The following is a 19,150-nucleotide window of genomic DNA, read 5'->3' as shown; positions in this document are numbered from 1 at the left end:
AGGGGTCCAGGCACAGAGGGGACACGCTGGGCAGGAGTGGGGGGGACAAGCAGGGGTGAAGGGGCCGGCTGGGGACGGGAGGAGGCTGCGGCTGCTTCTCTCGCTCCTTGGAAAGGGAGCTCAGAGGCCCGGAGCAATCACTGGGAGAAAGAGCCCCAGTCCAGGCCGTCCCTCCGCCCAATCCGTTCTCCCTCGGGCCTGGCCAGTCCTGGGCCTGCTGGCCTCGGGCTCTGGCCCTGGCGGCCACTGAGGCAGACACAGAGCCGGCCTTCCTACAAGTATCTGCCACAGAAGAGAAATGAAGCTTCCTCCCCTTCCGTCCCCTTCCCAGCGTCACCTCAAGGATCAGGGGACAGAAGGGGGGCAAGGCGCTCTGGGAAATGTCCTCCATGTGATGCTGAGGAGGAAGCCTAGCAGGCATCAGCCTGAGGCCAGCAGGAGGCCGGCCCGTGGCCCTCGCCCGTCCAGGGCTCCCGGCCCGTGGGCTTCACCCACTCAGGCCTGCGGGCCCTTGGGCGCCTCATCCACCAGGTCCACCTGCTAGTGCAAGGGAGGGCGTCAAGGGCAGGGCAACTTCCTGCGGTCCCAGCCTGCGGCGCCTGCCTCAATATCTCCACCATCACACCTCTATGGCATAAAGCAGAGGCCCAGCCCGGGTGGTGGTCACTAGGGCCTGAGGCGGCCTCAGGAACAGGGGAGGAGGGAGGCTGTGTCCTGGGGCAGCCGGCTTCCCCAGGGGACAAAACAGAGACACCTCAGGACGAAGCCCTCCCGGAGGAAGCAGGCCCTTCCAACAGAAGGAGGGGCGGCTGCTCCTGAGGGCAGCAGGGAGGTCTGAAAGGCCTGACACCCACCTTCTGGGGAGGGGACCCCAGAGGGAAGGGTTCAGTGGATCCCAACACGGGCCCCAGGATTACCAGGAGCCACAGCCGCTCAGGAAAGCCCTTTGGGAAGCCCCAGGCCCTGGAGGCCCCGGGTGGGCAGCAGCCTCAGACTCCCACCCAAATGGGCCTTTTAGCCCTTCTTCTAACCCCAATAGAAAGGTGCCCCGATGGGTGAGTGGGACCCCCGGGACCCGGCAGGAGAAGGCCCCACCAGCGCCTCTCACAGTCTGTCCTGAAAGGCCTCGTGGGGCACCATGGTCGGCAGGGCCGGGGGGGGGGCCGCTGAGGAGCAGCCCCCCAGATGCTGGGCCAGAAACGAGTACGTCACCTGCAGATCCCCCAGAGCTGCTTCCCCTTACCAGCCTCCTGGCTTCCCATCCCTGGCTGTGAGAGGCCCTCCCTCGGCTGGCAGCTGCCATCCTCCTGACCGTCCACGGCGGGCGACACCCCTCCCAGCCCGGGAGGCCCGCTGACTGGCCAGAAAGGAAAGGGGTCCGGAAGGCCTGGCTCACCCACCTTCTTGTGCCTCTTAGCCATCCATTTGTCCCAGCTGTTGAGCATATCCAGCCACTTGGACTCCCGCTGTCTCAGCACGTCCAGGGGGACTTCCTCTACTCTATGGAGCAAAAAGCAGATCGGGTCAGTCAGAGCAGGCCACCGGCCCGGCCCACCCAGCAGGACCCCCTGGCTGCTGGGGTCTCGCCTCCCGGCTCCCCTCCTGACCACGGCACCCTCCTCTAGCCCAGCTCCTTCCAACCAAAGACCAAAAACCAGTGTTTGGACTTAGAAGTGCCCTTCCCATCATCCCAGCATCATCCCGTGGCAAGGCCTGGGCCTCTCCTGCTCTGTTTCCTCATCTGTAAACTGAGGCTCCACTTCTACCACCAGTCCCAGAGATTCATGGGAAAGAGAACCAGAGCCCAAACCGTACGCAGCCCCTGGGGAGGCAATGCCGGGCCCGGGTCAGACCCCCAGGGGGAAGGTCCACACTACCACAGCTACTTGGGGAAGAGCAGAGAACCGGGGGAAAGGGAGTGCCCGTCAGGGGAAGAAGGACCAACCCAACGGTGGCCGTGCGAATGGCCCCAAAGCAAAGCAAGTGAGAGAACTCGGGGCCACCGAGGCCCGAGGGAGGGCAGGACCGGACCCTGATGTCCTGGGGACAGATACGCCGCTCTGCGCCAAGAGAGACCGCGGCTTGGGAAGGCAGAGGACCGGCCAAACCTCCTGGACGAAGCCCCCAGTCTTCAGGCTCTGTCTTGGGCCGTCCTGTGCATGGGCTGAGCACACTGGACTTCTGTGTCCGGGGTGGGGGGGGGGGGGAGGAATGAACGACGGTCCCCATGAAGAGCCCCAAGTCCAGCCAGGGCACGTCTGTCATGTTGGCCACTTCCCCCAAGGTGACCAAGGCCATCCCTCCCCTCAGGGGTCTGCGGTTCTGCCCCCCTGAAGAGTCACTCCTCGGTCTCCTTTCTGGGGTCCTGTTTCCGAGTGCATCGCCTCCTGCAGGCGAGGCCTTCCTCACGCACGTCATGTCCCTTACTGACCCCGGCTTCCCAATTCCTCAGACCGCTTAGGTCTCAGGATCTAGCCATGATCCGCTCCACGAAACAGGGATTATCAAGCCTCTGTCGCATCATCTCTCTACTCTGCGTTTCCAGGACCCTTGATCCCTTTATCCCACCACATGGGGCCGGTTTATCACCGTCTGTCTCTCGTTAGGGCCACTGGCAGCTCACTGACCCTTTCAGAAGGCCTTCAAGACAGAGCCATCCCAGAAGGCCCCACAGCTCCGGAGGACAGCCTGGGCTCGGGCAGTACCACGAGGGACAGCTTTAATGGAGGCGGCCCCCCCAGCCCTTCTCCCCTTGGTGTCCTTTGGCTTCCGGCAGCCCCCACGCACAAGTATGAAATGTCCCAGCCCAGTATAAACGAGGACCAGAAGGTGGAGCAGAAAGGGCCGGCACCGCCGTCTGACGGGGCCCTCAGAGCCGGGCTCCCCTTCCTGCCAAGGCGGCCCCGCTGCCCTTCCGATACGTCCCAAAGACGGCTCCAGGTCAAGTGTGGGAAAAGGAGAGGTCGAGGTTCCTCCCCAACGGCCTCGCCGACCGTCCCAGTGTGGGGCTGGCCCCGAGAGGCCTAGAGTGACCTAAGGTCACGCAGCAGGCGCTGACACCGGGGCCTGTCAGCTGTTCTACCACGAGATCTGGACATATCCCTCCCCACACTTTCTCAGAGGGGGGTTTATGAGCTCAGTTCCCTTCCTCCTTCCTCCAGAAACAAGGTTCCAAGCCCAGGACTTAGGACACTGGACAGGGCCCGGCGGAAGGAATGCGGACTTTCAAGTTGGAAAGTCAGGGCTCAAAATACAGGCTCCCCGCCGGGCCCAGCTCTCTGCAAAAGGAGGGGCCGGGTTCCCCCCCCACAGCCCTCGCAGCCTCACAGGCTGGTTCGGCTCCACAGACACGGGCCCATCGACCTTGCGGGACAGGGACTCTGAGCCCTGGGGGCTCCATGATGTCAGAACGGAATGGGTCTGAGCCCCTGGCACCAGCTCTGACCTGCTCTGCCAGCAGCCCCTTTCCCGGCTGGAAAAGCAAAGCCCAGTGCCCAGGGACAGGGACGGCAGTGGGGAAGGTGTGCCCAGGCTGAATCTGGGAAAGGAAGGCCAGCGGAAGAGGCCGCATCCTCCCTCCTGTGAGCTTTCCACCAGAGCCAAACCGCTTTGCAGGGTCACAGCCAGGGGTGGGTGAGCCCTGTCAGGCAGAATAAAGGGACTGGAGAGCTTCCCAGCCGCTCGCCAGCAGTCTCTGGCCTTGCCTCACACCGGGACACCCGGGGGCCTCTGAGGAGCCCTTCCTGGCGGCCGCCCCCTCCGGGGAGAGGCAAGCCGAGACGCCCCGTCACTGGGCTTCCCCCTGGGCAGGAGCACCCTTTGTTCTCGAGCGGCTAAAGCATGGTACACTCAGGTAACAGGAGACCCCCGGAGATAAGGTGCGGGCTTCCAAGGTAACCGTCACAATGGCTCCCATGGCAGTTGACAAAGCACTTCCAGCTTTCACCACAACCCTCCTCCGGGGCGGGTAATGCCGGTGTCAGGCCGTTTGAAGTAACCGAGCCGGGGTCCCCGGGGAGCTGACTGCCGGAGCCAGGAGGGAAGCACTGAAGACCAGGAGGCAGCAGGCCCAACACGAGTCATGCGGAGTCGGGCAGGGGTGCCAGGGAGGCACCTGGCGCAATCCGTGTCATCCCTTAGTCACTGGCGCTACCCCCGGGCCCAGAGGGAACACAGCTGCTCCAGCCCGGGCCAAGCTTCCAAGTGCCCCTCACCCAGGAATGGGGCTTGCTGGCTGGAGGGGCTAGAGCAGCCGCCCAGAGGCCAGCATAGTCTCCTCCAGAAGGGGTGAGGAGCTGCTCCGTGCCCTGCTCCACCCCCTGCTCCACCAGCAAGGGCTTTTCCCAGCCGCCTCTGAGCCGTGTGGGCTGCAGCTCCGACTGGGCCTGGAAGGCGGCCAGGCTTCCCTTCCACCTCCCCCACCTGGCTCTGACGGGCAGCAGAGCCGGCCCCAGAGCCGGCCCCAGCTTGGCAGACCTGACCAGCTGAGCTTTGTACTCACTTTTGCTGAGGTGAAGTTTTGTTTAATTACCTAGTAAAGCTTTAACCTCCCTGATTTGTGCATTTAAGAGGGAAAGGCTTCTCACTCTTTCCTGTCCCAGAAGGAGCAGGGGTGGTGGGGGCCTGCTCACCCCGGCTTCCTGGACCAGACAGTCCCGGAGAACGGGCTCCACCCCTTGCCCCCTTCTCCCCTCCCCAGTGAGTTTTCCTGAGAACTCGATGGCCAGAATTTGCCAAAAAAGAGGGAAGAGTCCCCAGCGTCCCATGGATGGGAAAACGGGCAGCCTGCGTTCCGAGCCCGCGTGGGCCTCGTTCTATGTGCATTCTCAGGAGGGAAAAAGTGTACCTCAAATTTCATGCCACAAAACCGGCCTCTGAATGCGCCCGAGCTCCCTGTACCAGTACAAAGAAAGGGCTTCCAGGCCCGCCCCCTCCTGCTCCTCTGGCCCACATCCGCCCATGCCCTCAGCACCCTTCAGTGCCCCCTTCAGCTTTTAGGAGGCTAAATAACCGGTTCCCATGGCCTGCCCATCTGCGGGCAAAGGGCCCCTGCTGCTACCCAGCTCGTGGGCACTGGGCAGACCTGGTACTTGTTTGGGAAGCCGCTTCACTCCCTCCCCCCAGGAGGGCAGGGGCTGATCAGACCCTGGTGGCGGGGGCATGGACTTAAACTTAAGCGAATTAAGCGCTGCAGCCTCAGTCACCTTCCAGGCTTCCTCTGGGCCTCAGTCTCCCTGACTATAAAATGAAGGGATGACTGCTCAGCCCCTTCCCGGTCCGGGACCGCCAGCTCTCCAGTCGCTTTCTCCTCTGGGGTTCACAGAGCTCCGCTCCAGCCGAGCCCCCCTCCTCCGTGGGCAGCCCCCACACGTGTCCCCTTGGGCCTCCCTGGCTTCGCACCTGACTGGGCCCCTCTGCCTCCAGCTCCCCACACCCCCTGCAGCAGCGGGTGCCCGCACGGCTCAGCATCTGACTCTCTGGCACTGTCCCCAGCTTCCTGTGGGGTGCCCCTGTACCCACAATGCACACACGGGGGGCACACGCACGCCTGGGTTCTCACATGTGCGTCGTACTTCTGCTACTTCTCATTCCTGTAATTCTGAATCCCACAGAGACTGTAAGCAGGCTAACCGTTCATGTCTCTGGGCTCTCCCCCCCGTTACCCCCTCCCCCCCCGTTTTAGAGCAGACTTGTCCAAGATCTCCCACCCCTCAAGGCCAGCTGCCCAGCAGCCTTCCACCTCCTCTGTAACCCCGCCATTCTTAGGCCGGCCCCGTCAGGGACTGAACCAATTCACTTCATCTACTGTGTCTGTCCTGGGGGGGCCTCCCGGAGTGATCCCGGCCCCTCCCCAGGTGCTGCCTGTTCTAGTCTCTGCAGCCCAGTGCCAAGTGAAGTGGAAGGGCCCGTGGGCAGGGAGAGGGTGTTCTCCACTTCCTCGGGCTCCCCGAAGCTTCCCTTCCAAGCTGCCAAACTCCCCTCTGAGTCAGGGAGAAAGGAGAGGCGCATCACGGGCACCCCATACGGCCCCAGGGAGCCCGGCCGAGTCCCCCAGAGGGAAAGGGCCCTGGCCTGCAGGGCTGGGCCTTCGCGGGCCTGGTTCCTCCCCAGAAGGCCATAGAGGATGGGTCACACCCACTGTGAGGCAGCTGGGCTTGCTACATGACTGGTCATTGACCCCGGCGCCCCGGGCCTCCAGCTTGGCAGGGAGGACCCGGAGATAAGGCTATCTCCAGCCCTTCTGGCCTTTAGACTAAAGCATGAACTCCAGGCTGCTTCTCCTGAAGCTCCCAGGGTAGCTCTTCAAGCCACAACAGGCAGAGCTGCAAAGGCCTTCAGGCACTTTCCATTCCCCTAAAAACCAGCCTTGGGCCCACAGGAAAATCCAAAAGGAACCTGTGGGTGGCTGTGGGGGTCCCGGGCAAAGGGACCCCCTCCCTCACCCCACGGGCAGTCTCCAAGGCACCCGGCCCAGGGCCAGAGGTCGCCCTGCACCCAGTGCCTGCAACCAGCCGGGCCTTCCCTGCACCGAGGCGTCCGACCTGAAGTCCTCTGCGGGCCGCTCAGGGCCTCACGCTGTCCCACAGACGATGCCTCCTCCCATTCACGGGCCCGGTTCTACTTCACGTCCCCCCCCCTCCTTTCCTAAGGTGAGACAGGGCTCCCCCAGGGCCCAGGCCAAGCCTTTTCCATCAGTATGAGCGCTTGCTGTGGTCAGCGGTTCCGCCCACTTTCACAAAGGTTCTGTTAGAAAGATGTTAGTAAGAAGGCCAGCAGAGGCTCCCGGGGCTCCTGCCCACCGAGGGAAGCCCGTTCGGGTCCGGTTGAGACCAGCCGGCCTCGGAGGTTGCTCCAAACCCACCATTCCCAGCTGCTCTGCACTCCCCCACCTCCCTCACCCTGTGGTCTCACACGGGGCACTCTCCCCAGTAGTCTACTGTAGGATCATGGCCCCGAGCCCTGACTTCCAGGCCCACGTGGGAGCAGGCTCCCAGCCAGGCCTCTCAGGACTGTCTCTGGGATGACTCCCCGCGAGACCGCGTAGGCTCCACCATGAGCCCTGGCCCGGCCCAGCAGGGCTCTTTCCAGCTGCCCGTGGCTTGTCCCCTGGGGGCCCAGCGGGCTGTGGACACAGCCAAGCGCGACTCGTTTGTTCTCCGTGACGCTCCCCTCTGCCCTGGCACAGAGCCTCAGAGCTCGGACCCAGGATGGCAGGACCGGAAGGAGAGTTAGGAAGATACCCTCCTCGTGCAGCCAAGCGAGCTGAGGGCCGGCTGGCAGGTGACTGACTCTGACTCGTCCTCTCCTTCCCCTCTGACCGGCTCCATCATCCCTGGCCCTTCCTGAAGGCCTTGACTACTCTACCGGCCAAACCAGCCTTGGCCAACCGCCCTTGGTACCGCTCCCTCCATCACAACCCCAAAGCCTACTGACGACCAGATAAAATCTGAACTCTGTCCTGGCATTCCAGGCCACCCACAATTGGGCTCTCATTACCCCCCCCCCCAGTCCCACCTGCAGCCCCTCCAGCTGGGCCCACCTCCTCCGGGAAGCCTCCCCAGACTCTTTTTTTATCTCCTTGCACAGCTCGTTCTCCCCATTTGATTACACAGCCCTTGAGCTCAGGGCCCAGGTGAGGGGCCTCCCGCCGAGGGAGGCCTTCACCCAAGCTCAGGGAGTGTATTTCTCTGCTCGGCCCTCACGGAGACCATGGACCCGGTGCTAGGCCTGGAGCCAAGAGCAGCGGAGCCTTAGGCCCGGACCAGCTGTGAGACCCCGGCCCGGTCACTTCAGCCGCACCAGTAACACTGGCTGCCCACCCTGAAGCTCTCCAAGGGCCGGTAACTTAAGGCGTGACACGAATGCTCGCTGTGGGCCACGTGGGTCAGGGCTGGAGACCAGAGGCTCCTGGCTAGCTGGAGAATCGGGGGGAGGCGGCCTCAGGAAGTGAGCCGCGGCTTTCACGGGAGCGCTGGCAGCCCCTGCTCTCATTTCTGCTTTGCTTTCAAAGCCAAGAGGAGGGTGGAGTCCTCGGAAAACAGGCTGACTCAGAGGCCTAGGAGCAGGCCCAGCCCGCGCTCTCACAGGGAGCCGCTGTGAGGAACCATTCCTGCCCCCCCCAGAAGCAGGAGAAGGTCCCTGGGAGTCCAGGACTGACCAGCAGCCCCCTCCCCACACTTGTCAAAGTCCCCCCCACGGCCGGGCCCAGCCCTCTCCTGCCAAGCCCTACCCACCCTGGGCCCTGGCTCCCTGACAAGCAGCCCCGAGCCTGGGCTCAGCCCTCCAGCCGATCGCTTCCTTCCCCTGACAAACAAAGGACTTTCATGGGCGCGCTGGAGGGGAGCCACGGGGCCGGCCAGGTGAAGTTGCCCAAAAAAGATCAGAGGGCCACGGCAGCACAGGAACAGTCTGGGGGGGAAGGGAGCCCTGCCCAGAGGAACCGAAACCCCGGGTTCCAGCTCAGCTCCAACATCCAATTTCCTAGTTCCCTTCTCAGGGAACTCTCCATTTTATCTTTTGGAAAATAAGAGCGGGCTGGACCAGGAACGGCCGCTTCCCAGGGACTGAGGGCCGAGAATGGGCTGATGGGGGGGGGGAGGGTCAGTCTCATTGGAGGTATAACAGCTGGCCAGCGGCACGGTGAGGCCGCAAGTCTTGGTTGGCAGCTGACCCCTAGGCTGGACAGCCCCTAAAGGCGAGCCCAGCTCCAATGCTCTAGAACCCTGAAGTCCCTCAAATCAAACTAGAGAAGGTGCCCCCCAGAAGGGGAAGGAAGATGGAACCCCTCGAGGGGGTGGCCCCTGTGGAGGTGGGGCACAAAGCCCAAGCCCAAGCCCACTGCCCCCTCGGTACAGTGCTCAGATTTCAGAAATGTCCTCCCGGCCCCGTTGGCAGCTGGACCAAGTCACGAGAAAGGTCGGCAGCACTCCCCACGCTCTGGGGACACTCGGGGCCCAGTCGGGCCGTGCCCAAGGGGTGTGCGGGACAAGGAGCCAAGGGAGAAAGGGATGGGCAGTTCCTGGGCCCGGCCTTGGCGGCGGGTGACCGGCCTGCCGTTCTGGCCTCAGGCACTTCCGAGCAGCAACTTGTGGGCAAAGGACTTAACTTCTCCCGCCGTCCATCGAGTCAGCCGTAAAGTGGGCAGGACGGTGCTTGCTCCCCCCCCCTTACTATTCTTGTAAGGGATTCGCACATTCACTCACTACTCATTCACTCACTACTCACCCATTCACTCACTCATTACTCACTCACTCACTCACGAAACAGGACTAATTCTCCTTAGCTCTTCCAGCCTCTTCCAGCACCTCTGGACAGGAGGGACTCCCAAAGGCTGTGCCGGCGACGCACAAGCCCAGGCAGGCCGAACCCTGGGCGGGTGTGGGCCTGGCGGTGACGGCCACAGGTCTGCCTGCTGTCTGAAGACCACGAGTGCCAAGGGAGTCATCACCAGAAGGAAATGGGAGTCTGGGGCCCCGATAATTCAGAGGCCGGAGTCTGAACTGGTGAAAGGTCCCCCCCCCCACACACACACACCAAATGAAGGGTTCTCCAAGGTCAAGCCTGGCTCTGCACTGCAGCAGGGGGTTGTCAGCACCGCTTCTGGGGGCAGGAAAGAGCAAGGAGAGGGGAGCTAGCCGGATGAACCGCAGGGGGCTGTTGGGGGGGGGGTCAGACCGATGACCGCCCTCTGAGAAACGTGGCTGGGAAGAACTTGAGAGAAACCGGATCGATTTCCTGTGACTGCTACGGAGGCGAAATGAGCAGAACCCAGAGGGCAATTCCCAAGGTGACCACGGTCCGTGGAGCGAGATAACGGAAAGCCCCGAATCTTTATCGATTTAGGGACCAAATGTTACTTGAGAGAACTCGAGAGTAGAACATGCCTCTTGGCAGAGAGTGGGCGGCCAACAAGGGAGGAAGGGGGTCACATTTTCCCCCATGGGCACCGTGCGCTTTCTGCTTGAAGTAATAGCTGACTGGCGGGGCTGGGGGAGGATCAAAACAAAAAACGTTAGAGAAAAAAGTGCTTATGAAGGAAAAACGGCAGCTGTCTGATCTGAAGTCCCAAGACTGAAGGAGGTGGAAGGAACAAAGGTCAAGGGCCAAAAGCCCAAGGCACATGGCCCCGAGCCCAGAGGAGGGAATGGAGCCCCGGGGGCCGAGCGTCTGGGCCAAGGTCAGGCAGTAAGTGCTGGACGGGTCCAGGCAGCTACTGGCCTCGCCCTCCTGTTCCCCCAAGGACCCTCCCCCAGGGGGGCTGGAAATCGCTTCTGTCTCCGCTGCCAGGCCTGGGTCCTGCCCGCTCTCCCAAGCCGGAGGCTCCAGCTGGCTCCCTTGGCTTTCTCTGCCAGGTGACGCCCTCAGCTAGCGGAGTCCCCCCCTCTTGTCAGCCTCAGACCTGGCGGTGCAGCCTCCACCCAGCCCCTCAGTCCCCATTCCCTGTCCTCCTCCTTCTCCCTGGGCAGGCGTGGTCTCCCCACTCGACTCCCTGGCTCTTCTCTAGGTCCCACCGGTGAGTGCCGTGCCCCAAGGCAGGGAGGAGCGGGTACCTGCACCACCTTCCTCTGGTTCTCTCTCTGCCACCTGATCTGCTGGGCGAACCTGCTCCCAGAGGATTGCAGCAACTCGCTTCATCCCACACCCAAGCTCCCAGGGCCAGCAGGAACTCCACTGAGGCTGCCCAGCCTCTCTCAGCAGCGTGAGGAGGCACGTGGGGCTGGCGGAGCCCTGGCATCCTCGAGGTGCCCACGCCATTCTGGCACCAGCACAAACAGCAGAAAGGTCTCAGAAAGGAGCTGCCCCATCATCCCCGGCTAAGCTCAAGTCCTGACTTCCCGTCTTCTTAGGATCCAAAGGCAAGTGCCAGGATGGGAAATGGGGGTGACCAGGCAAGACAGGAATGGGGAACAAGGCTGGGGATCTGGCACTGGGGCGGAGAAGGCAACCAGAGAAAGGAAGCCGGTCGCTGCCCGGCGGTCCGCCTGGCCTCCTCCGATGGCCCAGCCACTCCTCAGGATACTCCCTCAGTATCTTCTGGCAAGTCGGAGGACCCTCTCGGGCTCAGCTCTCAGCAGTCAGAGCCTGGCCTTCTACCTCAGTTCTTTCGGGCAGTTAAGCAGAGACTCTCTGGAATACAAGAGGGAGGACCGAGGCAGAACGTCTCCCCCAGGAGACACAGGCCCACTGGAATTCCCAGAGGGATGCCGGAGCCCGACCTGTGGCTGCCATCTCGCCCCCAAACTTAGAGCCACCGAAGGCACAGTTGGCACGGGGGTACACGAGCAGGACCTGCCGACGACGGAGGTGGCTTATGCTTCAGCACGTGTTAATGCGCCAGTTCTAGAAGGGGCACTGGCCAAGCTACAACAGGGTAGAATCTACTGGGAGATGGAGCCAGGAAGGAGCCATTCTTAGAGAAAAAGGCTCATTCAGCCCTCAAAGGGACGAGTCAGGGAGGGTTGGAGGGGGGAAAGATGTTCTCCGGCCTCACAAGGGCTCGTGCCAAAGGCCCACAAAGGGCGGCTCTTTCCCCAGCTACGGGCCCCAGCTGCTCGCTGCCCAGGGAGGTGATGGCAGAGCGCTGATGCTAAGAGAGGATCCAGGCTCAAGTGACTCAGTCTGCCAGGATCCCTCAGCTAACCGCCCCGGCCCACAGATTCCAGAACCAAAAGGGCCGGGCCAGCGAGGGGAAGCTACTCACCCTCCACTGTCCCACTCCCTTTTGTCCCAGCCCCGGGCAGGCCCTAGGGAACCCGGAGGAGAACTTTGGACGTACGGAAGAGGAAGAGAGCAAAGAAAGATGCCGGATTTCCAGAGGAGCTCAGATCTCCTGGAGCAAAGGACAGCCTCGCTCTCCAGATGAGGACAGACCCTCGCTGCAGCAAATAAGGCCGACCCTCCGCTTTCAGGGGTGGGGGCAAAGTTCTTCCAAAACAAAGGCAAAAGTAGCCTTGTTGCTACACGGAATCCATGGGCGTGGGGGCTAAGCGACCACCCAAAAGCGTCATCCTTCGCTAGAGAGAGCCGAAAAGGCTTTTTTTTTTTTTGCAATTTTATACCAAAACAGCCATTTTAAATGTAATTTTCCTAACAGAATAACTAAGAAATAACCCACATCACGGCAGTACACAAAATAAAGTTGGTCATGTGCAAAACATTTGTTCTCCCTAAAGAATTAGAATTCCAGGGCTTTTCATGCTAACATCTCAATAAAAAAAAATAAAAAAAAAAGACCGTGATTTCCCATGAAATCTCCAGCCCCATAAATACTCTACAGCAAATAAAGTTCTTAAAATGGAAACGTCCCGTGTGACCCTGGGCAAGTCACTTAACCCCAATTACCTCAGCAAAAACAACCAACCTAAAATGTGCAACCTTCCGTGGCAGATGGCAGGGTGAGGGCCCTCTACTGTATTACTACTGTCAACCCCTCCACCACGGCTGCCCTCTGGAAACCAGGGGAGATGCTACTGGGACTTTAGAGTCAGAAAAGTCCCTTCGAGGCCCTTTCGTCCCCAGCCTGCGTGAATAGGAGTCTCCATATTTACAGTGTCCAACAAGGGCTCATCCCGCCAATCTGTTGCCGCCATGGGCAGCCCGCTCTCTCTGGGGCCAGAATTCCCTGTGAGGAGCTTCTCTTTTTTTGCCCAGATCTACACTTTGGAAGCTGCCCTCCGCACTTCCTCTTTCTGCCAGCTAAATCTAAGGCTCCCCCACCCCCGCTCTTCTCCAGGTCATCCATCCCCAGGTCCTTCAGCAGAGGCCCTGCGGGGCGGCGGATGCCCATCTGGATGCTCGCGGTGCTCTGGATTTACTCAGACCTGACCACAAGAGTGCTGCTCTCAGGAGGCAGCCAGGAGGGCGGCAGGCCAGGGAGCTTCTTCGCCCTTCCCCAAACTCCTCCAAACAGCGAAGAAATCAGCTCCGACCAAATCCTGATGGGGATATCCAAGAGAAGTCACAGCCAGGTTGTCTGGCCTCGGAAACCCCCTGTATTCCAGTAGGGAAAGGCCATGTGCCAGGGCAAGGGGGCGTCTCAGAGCCCTGCCAGGGCACTGGTGTCAGATGGCAGCTCTGGGCCACAGATCCAGGCCGTCCTGGGGGACAGCAGAAGGGCCTGGGCACGCAGGAGCGGGTCAGGGTCTCACTTCCAAATCTAGACCAAGGACAAGAATCCTGGGCCAAAGGGAGCCTGCCGCTCTGTCCCCGCCATCAGCAGGACTCCCTAGCTGGCCCGCAGCAGCTGAGCTCAGCAGCAGACTGCGGCTGCTTAGACCTCGACCCCAAACAAGGTCAGAAGCATGTCTGTTCACGTGGGGGGAGGTGCGGTAGCGATCCACTTTGCCTCATATCGGCCCAAAGTTTGCAGGCCCCCGCCTGAGCAGGTCCCGAGCTCCTGGAAAAACACAATCCGCAAAAAACTCCCCCCCAAAGCAGCTCCCTTCAGAAAATATACAGAGCCTGACCTTAACATCAAGTCCAAAGTCAAGAAATAGACTGGAAAAACAAACAACATCCACTACCGAAAGGTCTTGTGTTAACAGCAATGGTCAAGACACAAACTCAGAAGCAAACAATGAGTCCAAAACTTCTACCGGCAAAGTTTCAAAGGCAAATAAATTCAACTACAATTCCTAAAAGTGATGAAAAGTTTTATAGAAAAAATGCTTAAAAGGTTTTTATAAATGAAATGAGGACACTCGAGAAAAACACTGGAAAAGAAATGAGAGGTGTGGAAGAATTGGAAAGGAAATAGCTTGGCACAAGAGGTACAAAATCATGCCCAAGCCCCAGACTCCTACAAATCAGAATGGGCCAAATAATAGCCAATGACACTAGAACAGGGGTTCTCAAACTACGGCCCGCGGGCCAGATGCAGCCGCTGAGGTCGTTTATGGGGCTCACTGGGTTATGGCAAATGGGCTGAGGGGTGGAGACAGATGTATATACCATAGTCCAGCCCACCCATAGTCTGAGAGACAGTGAAGTGGCCCCCTATTTAAAAAGTTTGAGGACCACTGATCTAGAAGATGAGGAGAAATAGTGAAGCAAAGTCAAAGGACTGAAAAAAATTGAAGAAAATGTTAAAATATCTTATAGCAAAAACAAATAACCTAGAACATAAATTGAGGAGAAAAAAAATTTAATTACTAGACTCCATGGACATCATGACCAAAACACAATCTTCAACATCACATTTCAAAAAATCTTAAAACAGAATTGCCTGGGACAGCTAGGTGGCGCAGTGGATAGAGCACCAACCTTGAATTCAGGAGGACCCAAGTTCAAATCTAGTCCCAGACACTTAGCAATTCCTAGCTGTGTGACCCTGGGCAAGTCACTTAACCCCAGCCTCAGAAAAAGGGGGGGGGGGGGAAACCAGAATTGTCTAGACCTCTCTGAACCAAAGGGTAGAATAGAAATAGAAAGATAATCATTTACCTTCTAAAAAAACACTCAAATAAAAATTCCCAAGAATGTTACAGTCGAAATCCAAAGGTTACAAGTCAAAGAAAAAATACTGCAAACCTCCAAAAAGAAAGAATTCAAGTCCTGAGGAGCCATAACTGAAATCACTCAAGATTAGTAGCCAGAACTAAAAAGTAATGGAGAGCTTGGAATATGATATTCCAAAAAACAAAGGATAGGGCCTTACAATGAAGAATAACTTGGCCAGAAAAATGAAATATGTTCCTATAGGAGGAAAAATGTACCTTGAATGAAACGCAAGCACTCCTAAGGAAAAGACTAGAGCTATGCAGAAATTCTCAAGTTCAAAAAACAGTAGTTACAAGCAATATAAAAAGGTAAACACAAACAAGCTTGGAAGACTATTAAATCAATGTAAACATGATGATATGTATTTCTCCTCTGAATCTTATCATCACCAGGGGTCACAGAAAGAGTCTAAGACAAAGTTTGTGAGTGATTCTAAATCTTAATGATCTTAAAAGAAGAATGGAAAAAGAGAAGAAAAGGAATACACAAAAGGAGAAAGGAAAGGAAGGCTAAGGAAAATCAAGGTGAGCGAAACGAAGAAAGTCGGGGGGACAGGTGACCCTTGAATCTCACTCATTCTCATTTGAATTGGTCAAAGGAAGGAAGAATACATACCCACATGTGCACAATGCATTTCATTCTACAGAAAAATAGAAAAGAAAGTTGAGAGAGAGGAAGAGGAATTTGGCGGGGGGATAGATCAAGAGGAGTAATCTTAAATTCTAAGATAAGTTTTGTATAAAATATCGAGGGTTTTTTTTGAGATAATGAAGAATGGGAAATTGAGGGGTATGTCTGCACAAACTGAGATATGGAAATGTGAAAGGGTGTTACTGTGTTATAAGACGAGATGATTTCAGAAAAACCCGGGAAGACTTGGATGAACTGATACGGAACCAGGAGAACAATTTATATTGAGACAACAATATGGCAAAAACAAATAACTTGGAGCACTTAGGGATTCTGATCGGTACGTGAGTAATGATGATACATGCTACCCACCTCCTGATAGGGAAGTGAAATGCTCACAGGGCAGAATGAGCCAGATGTGTATTTTTGGTTTGGGGACATGGCCAATGCGGAAATGTGTTCCATTTCATTATCCATGTTAAAGGATTTTGTTTTACTTTTATTTTCAATTGTAGAAAAGTAAATATTCTTAATTGAAAAATAGATATGCACAGATAATCAGATAGATATGGATAAGTAGACAAAATTAGAAGAGGGAAAAAAAGAACCCTGATCTGGGTTCTTTAGGTTTAGACCATCCCTGGCCTTTGGCGATTCTTTTGCTTTTCACCGTCCCCCCAGTCCTCCCTGTCCTTAGCTCAAGGCACAGAGAGAAGGCACCAAGGTCTCACCTAAGCTTCTTCCTGTTTCTTTGACTAAGCCAGGCTCTCTCTTGCCTGTGGGCGCTGGGGCAGGAAGACTTTAGGTCCTGACCAGCCCCTGGCTTCAGTTTGGCACAATGGAATAATCTAATTTGGCAGTATGAGATCTAGTTTAGAATCTCAGTTCTGCTACTTGTAGGACCTTGAGGAAAGCTGGTGCCTCAGTTTCCTTATCTGCAAAAAAAGTAAAATTTAAAAATGCTGCACCAGATGACGTCCAAAGTCCCTTCCATTTTACTCTTCCGCGATTCTGAATTTGTGTTTTAGTGGCTGCTTTATCACCACTAGGATCAAAGAGCATTAAAGCACAGCCCGGCCCCTCTGTCTCTTTCACCTCACACCGACTTTCTCCCTTCCACAAACCTGACCACACACTAACCGGCTATTCCACAATCCTATGCTCCTTGCCTTTCCACTAGATTCCACCCCAGATTCCTGTCGCCTGGTTCCCAGTCCTCCATCGCCAGATATTACTGGGCACTCCCAATATGGGGGCACCCTTTCCACTTTACCTTCCCCTCTCCTTGGTACCCAGGCCACATGGACTTCTTTGGGACTGTCTTTCACAAAGCTTAGAAGAGAATTGCCAACTCTTATTTGTGAGATGGATGACCGCCATCTTGCCTACAACTGAGGCCTTGTCATTTCCAGATTTAACACTTCCACTGCCTCCACATCTCTAGCACTTTCATCTGACCTACAGATGTAACCAGAAAAGTCCTGGGCCCCCTCTTCCAGTCTACCACCGAAACCTTGGACTCTGGCCTTTCCATCTACCTGTAGTTATGCCCACCTAATAAATGCTACCTCGGAATGGGAGGTCATTGAAGGTAGGGTCCCTTTCACTTTCCTGAGGGTACACAGCAAGTGCTTAATAAATGCTTTTTAATTCATCTCAGTCTGGGGGTCCAACAGACACCTCAAATTCAACCCATCTGGTCTTTTAGAATTCATTCTCTTTCCCCACTTTTCTTGAAGACTTCCTGGGTTCTGCCAAAGGGCCACCATCTCTTTAGTCTCCCAGGTTTGGAACCTCAGCCTCCTCCTCCTCCTCAGCTTCTTCTTCTTGCTCAACCGACCCTGTCCGACCGCTTGCCCCATCTTGCCGTCTCTGCCTCTCCAACCCTGCTCTTCCTGTTCTCTGCCTGCCAGCCGGCCCCGTTCAGGTCATACCTTTCTAACTGGTCTCCCTGACTTAAGGTTCTCCCCTCTCCCATCCCCCCTCCCCACAAGAGCCATCATCAGCTGTCCTCCAGCTCTCAGGGTCATCTGAGGCTCAATCAGGGTGATATCTGCAAAGCCCTCAGCCTGCTCAGGCACGGGACTGAATAATCTTCCTGGTTTCCTTCCTACTCAAACTCCAGTGACAGCCCCATTGCACTGCATCCCCTGCCTCTGCCCTCTGGCCCGTTCCATTCCTCCCACAGGGCAGCCCGTCTGCCACCTTGGTGGTTTCTTCCTTCCCGGCTCCGCTCGGGTCCCCCTCGGGCCTTTCCCAGTCCTTGTCCTCGACTGGCAGGCCCGCCTTCTAAGATTACCTTTTATCTGCCTCTTGGTATCTGGTGTACATCCAAATACGGGCAGATTATCTCCTCCATTAGAAGGCGGGCAGGGAATACTTTTCAGCTTGTTCAATCAGCGAGGGCCAGCATGGCCCCAAATAGGTGCTTCATAAATGCTCGCTGAGTATCCGATTCCCTGGCCAGAACTCCCCATGTGACTGCGGGGGTTGGGTTCCCCCAGGAAAGTTAGAAGGGGGGGGGGTCGCGTGCCTGGTAAGAAGGTCAGTGAGGTCAGGGAAGATGCCCCTCGTGTACAGCAAGAGAGCTGCAGAGGGAAGAACAAAAGCCTCGAGACCAGCGGCCTGACCCGGGAAGCAGCGAGGGAGCCGATGGAACGTTTTTGAGTCATAAATGGTGAATGAGGAACTCTGGGAAGATTTTTGTGAAGTGAGGTAGAGGAACAAAGGACCCAAAGAACAGAAGTTACTGAATCAGGAAAACAAACTCAGTCCTTAAGCCTGAAGTCCACCAAAGGGCGCGGAGCACAGAGAACGGGCCGCCGCGGGCGCAGGACGGAGCCTGACACAGCCGGCCCTCTCTGCTTTATCAATCAATCAGCTTTTCTTTGCTGCAAGGCAGAGTTCAGCTGCTAGGAGGGGAAGGTTGATCACAAAGGGGTAAATGAAGGCACAGGGGGGGATAGGGGAAGGGGCGAGGGAGGTCCCTCCTTCCCGGGCTCCGGCCATCACCTGTTGAAATTTGAGCCCCTTCCCCAGGCTCAGATCCCCCTCGGAGGGGAGGCTGTCCTGATCCTCCTGCAGCCAAAGGCCATCTTTCTCTTCTCTGAAGCGCAGGACACCTGGCCCCTCCCCACACTTATCACTTTCTCCTCACAAGTTTTCTGGCTCCAGGTCTTATCTGGCTCATTCTCAGTCCTCCAGAGCCCAGGCCCCAGGTGGGGCAGTGCTTCCCACACAGGTGAGAGATAAATGAGCTTCTGTGGGGCTCTCTGGGCCCTTGGGGAGGCTGTGGCCGAGGCCTGGGCAGCTCCTCTGTCCCCCCGCCCCGGGGGTCCTGGCCTCGGGCCAGGTTCCACTGGCTGTCTGCAGGCCCGGTCTCCAAGGCCGGGAAGACTAAACACGAAACGGGTCCCACCGGTCTCATCGCATTCCCACAGCTCCGGGTCGTCCGGCCGAGGCAGCTTGGGAAAGCAGCGGCTGGCAAGCCGGCCCCTGCCCTGCTCAGTGGGCTCCGGTCACACAGACGGGGACCGGCTCGTCCGGCAACGCCCCACGTGGTGGCCAAACCAGATTTCCTTCTGAGGCCAGGGTGGGGAGCAGACAGAGGGCACGGCGGGGCCCCCTCGCCAGGGCTCCCCCAACATCTGCAGCTGTCTCCTTCCAGCTGTGCAGCCCCATGCCCATCTCACGGGGAGCGAACAAGGACAGGACGTGGGCTGCTGCTGGGAGACCTCCTGTCCCCCTCCATCAGGACGGCCTCCATAGGAAATCTGCAGGCGGCTAATGGGGCCGCCATCTTGGACTGAGGGGGTGGGAAGGAACCATGGGCCGGCAAGACAGAAATAACCTCCGGCCTCCCGAGGCTCCCCGGGGCTCAGACCTCCAGCGGCCCGGCAGGAAGCAGGCCCCCAGGGGAACGTGGGAGAGCCATCTGCTGCAGGAGAGCAAACAGAGGTGGCGCGAAGCCGATCCCACCGGCCAGAGAGAGCCCAGGCAGGCGGGCAGGGCCAGGCCCATC

General features: G+C 57.8%; 1 protein-coding gene across 2 annotated transcripts in view; it reads right to left on the bottom strand.

The window, feature by feature from the left end:
- Positions 1-19,150, bottom strand: part of TBC1D10A (TBC1 domain family member 10A) — a 29,674-nt gene that overhangs the window by 7,443 nt on the left and 3,081 nt on the right. Inside the window, exons 1-2 of one of the 2 annotated variants that reach the window (XM_074294150.1) lie at positions 17,429-17,475; positions 1,401-1,500 (exon numbers count right to left, since the gene is read on the bottom strand). In XM_074294150.1, the coding sequence (XP_074150251.1) occupies positions 1,401-1,500; positions 17,429-17,460 (132 nt within the window). In that variant the 5' untranslated portion in view covers positions 17,461-17,475. Of the gene's footprint in view, positions 1-1,400; positions 1,501-17,428; positions 17,476-19,150 lie in introns of those variants that run through there. The other variant, XM_074294142.1, reaches the window with a different exon arrangement.

This window comes from Sminthopsis crassicaudata, chromosome 1 (assembly GCF_048593235.1).
Source record: "Sminthopsis crassicaudata isolate SCR6 chromosome 1, ASM4859323v1, whole genome shotgun sequence".
Classification (NCBI taxonomy): domain Eukaryota; kingdom Metazoa; phylum Chordata; class Mammalia; order Dasyuromorphia; family Dasyuridae; genus Sminthopsis; species Sminthopsis crassicaudata.
The sequence above is the reverse complement of the archived record's forward strand: the minus strand, read 5'-3'. Positions and strand labels throughout refer to the sequence as shown.